Raw genomic sequence first — 6,557 nt, forward strand, 5'->3', positions numbered from 1 at the left:
TTTTTTTTTTTTTTTTTTTTTTTTTTTTTCTGTTTGATAGATTTTTGGCTATTTCAAACTTTCCAAGTCGTAGGCAACAGTTGGGAAGTAAGGTAAAAAGAACAGCAGATGGATTTGCTCGAGAACTTGAAGCTGCCATGCAAGAGGATCTCAAAGAAGCTGTTCGAAATTTGGAAACTTTTGTGAGTGTCATAAGCAAGCCATATCGAGATCAAGCACAAAATAGGTTAGACAAACTATTGGAGATTCAAGACGATCTGTCCAGTGTAGGGAAGAAATTACAAAAACTGCAAAATGAAATTCAAAATCTTCATGTATCGTGACTACACAGACACGTGGAATTTTACCATCTTTCAAGGTCTTCTCAGTCACGTATGTTAAATGGAACGATGTCATTTTCAAAGTATAATGTTCATCTGCTTGATCCATCTTTTCTGGATTCCTTGTTGAGCAATGTCAACAGCACAAAGAGAGCTGAATATTTCCTTTAATATCTCATCCTTCACAGTTTATTTCCATATCTACATATTGATCCATAAGACGTCAGGATTTAAGCAAGGCTGGAGAGTTGGCCAAATTTGAAATGGAGGTTTCACTGCAGATTTATCTACTACTTTTGTACAGACTGGTATTTGGTGATAAGCCTTATCTAAATGGAATTTGGGATCATAACTACTACAGATGGTCATAGTAAAACAAACCCCAACGCAAGAAAAGGTTCTGTTGAGGTTTTGAAGTCGGTTGAACGAGAGCATCATTTTATATGGAACAAATTTGTTGGGAGAAATTGGTGAAGTAAGTAATTATTCCACCAGACTCTCCCTGGATGTGCACAGCAAATGTGAAGTAAGAGAAAATTCAAAACATGGTGAGATTGGTGAAGAGTGGAGTTTCCATGAGGCTCTCGCCAATGGAAATGAAGAAGAGGAGGTGTACGTCCATCCACAAAGCTGAGCAAGAAAAGCTTGGAAATGTGCACAGAAAGCTTAGGCAGCGAGAGTGGGAGCGACATGGGTGAGACTGGCATCTCTTTAATGACATTGGAAGCGGATGATTCTCGCCCCGGTGTCGGATGTTGGACATGGATGCACAAGAAAGTTATCCACCTCCATTAACATCAATCAGCGGCGTCAGAATGGAATCCTACAGAGAAGATGGGCGACTGGTGTCGAGAGCTGTTCAGAATGGAATCCTGTAGAGACTTCTGGTGGTGACTATAACATTTGTTTTTCTACTCCAAATATAGTTTGAAAAGATCATATTCTTTTCAATAACTTAGGGAAAAAGAAAAACAAGAGGAAGGGGAAGAAGAAAGGGGGAAATTAGAAAAACAGCAGTAACATGGGACTGACTGACATCATCATCAATATATTTAGTGGAAGGTTTCGTAGGTTCACATGCAGGACAAATGCATGCAAACCCAAATTGGGCAGCTAGCTGTATATATAGCGATTAAATATACATCATCTTCTCAATGCCCATCCATTTACTTCAACCTAACATCAACAATCAATCAATCATTTCATTTCGATCTATATGCAGCCTAATTAATTACATGCAAAATCGTTCGCAACAGGAAGAAGAACAATCACTTAAAGCTGGGCATTTCTCCTTGTAGATCATAATCTAAATACCGCATATCATTTCATTTTTGTGTATTCTCAGTCCTCATTCCTCAAATGCCACCTAAATCCAAAGAAGCTTTCTTCTTATGCTCAAGTATCAATGCAGGGTATGATTTGTTGTATTGCCCTCTTCACCTCCAAAATGCTTGCTTTCTTCCCATCCATACCCTCCTTCACCTGATCATAGAACAACATATCACAACCTTAGGAAAATAATGCTCAGAATATGTATCTGATACAGTTGTATCCTTGGGTGGGGAGGAAGATATGGATTATAATGATTGAAAATAGCACATGACGATCACGGCTATAAAGACTCTATTGCTTGAAACTAGTGATGCGGTGATATGTTGCATCAAGGAGTTGATTGTTTAGACTATGTATACCTTGGCCCGTAGCTCAGCTATGAAGACTCCATTGCTCGAGGATGACCTTACTGCTGTGGTCTCAATCCGTAGGCCTTGGAGAATAAGCAGAATATCAAGCAATAGTCCTTCCTTATATGGGCAATGCACCTCCAACAATCCCTCACTTCCGATGATTGAAACCTGCAAATTGGTTTTCGGGGACTCCACCACCTTTTGCTTTGTACATCCATCCACTACGCCCTCCAAAATCCTTACCTTTCTTTTGCTTTGTACATCCGTCCTCTGTAGTTCTTCAAAACTGACCTTCCGACTACTCTCGAATTCTCTGTTTTGCGCTTCTAGATCCTGTATTTTCTGACGAAGATGCTTCAGGTACTCCACTGTATCCCCCAAAATGGAGGCTTTGTCCATTGTCGTGGCGAACGGTACAATGGATCTTAGGATGATGAACTTGTCGTTCAGCCATCGGCCATCGCAAGATTTAGATTTAGATGGATTGTGGTCACAATGATGTTTGGTGTGAAGGAAGGGTACAGTATGTAAAATGTTTTTGAGCAAGCGTTGAGATGTGCTAGTGGTTCCCGTGGAAACACGACGAAGATCTGAGCAGCGCGTCCACTTGGAGAAGGCTGATATGGTGGAGCAAGTGACGGTGGTGATGGAGGATGAGTCCGGCCACCGGCTCGACTGGTTTAGGAGGAGGGCTGAGAGCGTGTTGGAGTAGTGGGTGTCCTCCTCTGTAAGCACTGCCACTGCTGCTGGAGAGTTCCCTATGTATATATACGAGCGGAACAAACAGTTAAGTACGAGTACATATAAAGAAGTAATGTAGGTTTGATGTTCACAATCATACAGAGGAGGAGAAGTTGGATACCTAGAGGTGGTGGGTGAATGTGGAAGTGTGGCGGTGGTGAGTGGGGCAAAGGGAGAAAATTGTTGGAAGTATCATCAGGCGAGCGTGAGCCAAGTCGGATGTCTTCAGATAGCTCAAGTTGCATTATTAACTCGCTTGGTTCGCCGCCCCCTGCAGCATTGCTATTGCTATTGCTATTGGTGTTGCTGGTTGAGCTGTCCGAATCCATCTCATCTTCTAATTCTTTCCGGTTGGTATAATGCTCCAATGAAGTGGCAGAGTTTGATGTTGAGAGCTGTGAGAGTGCTGGTTTTGGTGCTGCCCACTGGGTTGCTGCGAATACTGATTTCATGTGTTGGACCAATGCAATGTCTTCATTAACCTGAAATGTTACTGTATCACTGTCTTTCATTTAAACTCATTTTGATGAAGCTGCTTAACACCCCCAAGAAATTGGTGCTTACCTTATCTGTGGTGCCTAGTTCAACCACACCATCCATTACAGGAATGCAAACCACTGTCTGCATGAGATTCGCACACTTTGTTCATGTAATATATACATAGTAGTCGAATGATGGGATCGTATTACCCAATTTATTTCATGAATAAATTGATGGGATCATATTACCTTTATGCCAGCACTCTGATGATCAAATCACGAGGGATCCCACGTCGCCCCCAAACCAACAACAAAAATATTAGTTAAAAAGCAGTCGAATGTTATGACACAATCATCTATAAAAGTAGTAGAGCTGATGAGATAATGTCAAAATACTTCTCAAGTTTTATTACAACCTTAAAACTTTAAAATACTTTTCAAGTTTTAAGGTTAGGATATTGGTTGGAAATTAACGTGACAATTGATATATAAAATTAAAAAACACATATCACTTATTTACAACATCATTCACATGAATACATAAAATAGTTGATGTATAAAATTTGATTACGTGGTGTTATAATCTTCTAAATTAACTATGATGTTTTAGCATAAAAACTATTCAAAAGTTGTGTTTGAACAATTACATTATTGTTGTTACATAAACACATTCAAATTGCATGGTGAGTGCACGAGTTTAAAAGGGAAAATGGTTAGTAATACCTTTGCAAGAATAGCTCTGGAGAAAATTTTGCTATCAATCTCATTAGCACCTGTAATCCACACATGTTTGTTCTTCGCAAATGCCTTCCCAGGCAATCTGTATAAGTAATTCTTTTTCCTTTTTAAAGAAAGAATAAATTGATTTGAAATTAGAGCATTAGTAACCAGAAAGCTTACCCGAGTCCCGGAGGAAAAGAGAAAGAGAAACACAACAAATAGAACCACTCGGACTCCGTCAAGTCCTCGGGAGAGAGGGCGGCAGAGGGGCGGCGGAGGGGGTGGGTGTGAGTGCTACTGTCGGCGGCGGATAAGGAGTTGTAAAGATCCCTGAGCTGATGGGTTCTTTGAAGAGACAGAGAGGCTGCTTGTAGTTGTAGTTGTAGTTGTTGCTGCTGCTGCTGCTGCTGGTGGCCGGTGAAGTCGGTGGCAGCTGCGGGGTGCAACGTCTTGGTGGTCTTGATGGGTCCGTTGTAGAACCCATCTCCCCAAACCAACACCCTGATCATTCATTCACAAACCATAATCCGATGATTCAATATAGTATAATATTATGGAGTGGAAAGATAGATCTGTGAAGAAGTCAAAGAAACTAAAAGCAGCTTGTAATATGTATGCATAGTCTGAAGTACCGGTGTTGAGTGGAGAAGCGCCAGTAGAGAGAGTAAGTCCACTCCACGGATTGCACCGCCAACTGCAACAACCCTTCCATTTTGATCAACATCGACAGTTATTATTATGATCGCTTCTTTTCATTGTGAAGTGATGGGAGTGGAAGAAGGAAGAAGGAAGAAGAGATGGTTTTGGTTTCGAAATGAGGATTGAAAGTTTGTTGGTTAGTTTGGAGTTTTGAGTGAATGTGAGCACCTCAGTTTTGACCGACTGTTAGCTTCTACCAAACAAAATAATAATAATAATAATAATAATAATAATAAAAAAAAAAATTTATCTCTCTTGTCTTATTCATTTACGCCTCCTTGCCCCTCTCAGCTTTTATAATAAATTCCATTTTCATTTCACATTTTGCAGGGAAAGATGGTGCTTTTTCATTCAATACAACACAACACAACAAAACAATATTGAGGTTTTATTTGATAGTGGTGTCTGGTATGAGAGCAGATAAGATTATGGGATTGCCATCGGCTTTGCAGTCTGCATTGTTTACTTTAAGGAAGTGACAAATGGGAAAGGAATGAGTCGAAACCAGAGAAAAAACAAACGCATCAAACAATTTATGTTTTTCTAAACAAGAACTCATGGGATTGGACGAAACCAAGAAAATAGATAGGGATCCTGTTTTGCTTCAACGTCAAATGTCTGGTTATACCTAAAGAAGAAAAAAAATCAAGTCAGAAGCCGAAGAAGAAGAGATGGTTGGTTGTAGCCTCAAGATTTCAGCCGCTTTTCTGACTTTGTTTGGCTTCTTCGCTATGGTGGTGAGCGTTCCAAACACGGGAGTCAAGTCAGTTTTGTGCAACTCAGGAATTTTCACGGGGGGCGATCCTTTTGCCGTGAGTCTGGATTACGTTCTAAAAGAATTGGAGAGTTCGACTCCCACTACAAACAATTATGATTTCTACAACATATCTCCTTATCCTAATTCCTTCGCTTACGGCCATGCTTCCTGCAACCAAAGCCTTACAACCTCAGACTGCACCACTTGTCTTGGCGCTGCTAAGACCAACATGTTGGGGTCGTGTCAAATGAGGATTGGTGCTCGTGCGGTGCTCAATGACTGTTCAATTAGGTACGAGCAAAACCCATTTGATGATTAGACGAGTCTCTTTCCTGATTTGCAATTAGCCCCCTCACTTGAGCCTGAGTCTGTTGATGTCGACTATCTCTTTGAATTGCACTTGTTTCACTTCCTCGTCTCTTTAATCTTATTTGGTTTTTCTTTGTCAATTTTAAAGGATGATTTCAGGACTATGGTTGGTGCTTTCCTATTAACGCTTTATTTGTTTTAAACCATTCCTCGAATAAGAAACCCGCACACCCCCTCGTTGATTAGCAAAACAAGCAGATTCAGCAACCGCCGGGAGACGAAGTTTTAGAGGCACTAATTATAAAACTAAAAACTGAATCACTTCAACTCAATTAAAAAAAGGTCTAGTACTGACCTTATTATATGATACGGAGTGAAAATATCTAAAATTTCACCTTTTACAAGTACAACATGACGGGCAACAAACTATTTCATCATCCCACTCTGTCGGACCTTCGAATTGCCACTTTAAGCGGTGGTACTTTGATCGTCATCAGATGGCCTCTGATCAGATTGGTTATCGGCAAGGTCGTCGGTATCCCGAGCCGGATCAGAGTTGTCCATGGCGGAGCGGACCCTATCGAGGATGGGCTTGAAAGCCATCTCAATGGCGAGCCAACCCAGCGCTAAGGCTCCAAAGACGATAGCTGCTTGCTTGGTATCAGACCGTTTCTTTCCCATTTTTTCTTGCTGTGTCGGCTACGGCTAGGTCTTTCAGAGTTCCCTCCTACTCTTCCTCCTCACCTAGGTGACGAAGAAAATATTTGTTAGATAGAAATGGCAAACCATTAAACAAAGGTCAATTAGTCCAAGGTCTTCCTTTAAGCACCCCCCCCCCCCCCCCCCC

General features: G+C 41.0%; 4 protein-coding genes across 4 annotated transcripts in view; 2 read left to right on the forward strand and 2 right to left on the reverse strand.

The window, feature by feature from the left end:
- LOC111437374 (probable transmembrane GTPase FZO-like, chloroplastic) overlaps positions 1–518 on the forward strand; it is a 6,619-nt gene extending 6,101 nt beyond the window's left edge. The window contains exon 11 of the mRNA XM_023075312.1: positions 41–518. Within this exon, the coding sequence (XP_022931080.1) occupies positions 41–323 (283 nt within the window). The 3' untranslated portion in view covers positions 324–518. The remainder of the gene's footprint in view (positions 1–40) is intronic.
- Positions 519–1,468: 950 nt separating this feature from the next.
- LOC111437375 (basic helix-loop-helix protein A) lies at positions 1,469–4,878 on the reverse strand. The gene is made up of 8 exons (XM_023075314.1): positions 4,578–4,878; positions 4,126–4,446; positions 3,949–4,045; positions 3,475–3,489; positions 3,311–3,367; positions 2,868–3,228; positions 2,012–2,763; positions 1,469–1,802 (listed from the first exon to the last, which is right to left on the reverse strand). Exons 1-8 carry the CDS (start codon positions 4,667–4,669, stop codon positions 1,716–1,718), a joined length of 1,782 nt encoding a protein of 593 aa, XP_022931082.1. The 5' UTR covers positions 4,670–4,878; the 3' UTR covers positions 1,469–1,715.
- Positions 4,879–5,375: 497 nt separating this feature from the next.
- On the forward strand, positions 5,376–5,720 carry LOC111437337 (antifungal protein ginkbilobin-2-like). Its single transcript, XM_023075243.1, has one exon. It carries the CDS (start codon positions 5,376–5,378, stop codon positions 5,718–5,720), a length of 345 nt encoding a protein of 114 aa, XP_022931011.1.
- Positions 5,721–6,011: 291 nt separating this feature from the next.
- Positions 6,012–6,557, reverse strand: part of LOC111437383 (small nuclear ribonucleoprotein SmD1b) — a 4,007-nt gene continuing 3,461 nt past the window's right edge. Inside the window, exon 6 of the transcript XR_002709433.1 lies at positions 6,012–6,454. The gene's annotated coding sequence lies outside the window, so the exon portion shown is untranslated. The remainder of the gene's footprint in view (positions 6,455–6,557) is intronic.

The sequence above is a fragment of the Cucurbita moschata genome, unplaced genomic scaffold (assembly GCF_002738365.1).
Source record: "Cucurbita moschata cultivar Rifu unplaced genomic scaffold, Cmos_1.0 Cmo_Scf00063, whole genome shotgun sequence".
NCBI classification, from domain to species: domain Eukaryota; kingdom Viridiplantae; phylum Streptophyta; class Magnoliopsida; order Cucurbitales; family Cucurbitaceae; genus Cucurbita; species Cucurbita moschata.

Bases quoted from the DNA above. Each gene is read 5' to 3' on its own strand.
- LOC111437375 (XM_023075314.1), bottom strand. From the start codon at position 4,669: ATGTTGATCAAAATGGAAGGGTTGTTGCAGTTGGCGGTGCAATCCGTG. The intron at 3,229-3,310 runs GTAAGCACCAAT...GTAACATTTCAG, and splicing joins AACTAGGCACCACAGATAAG to GTTAATGAAGACATTGCATT. The intron at 1,803-2,011 runs GTATACATAGTC...TTCTATGATCAG, and splicing joins TAGCTGAGCTACGGGCCAAG to GTGAAGGAGGGTATGGATGG.
- LOC111437337 (XM_023075243.1), top strand. From the start codon at position 5,376: ATGGTGGTGAGCGTTCCAAACACGGGAGTCAAGTCAGTTTTGTGCAAC.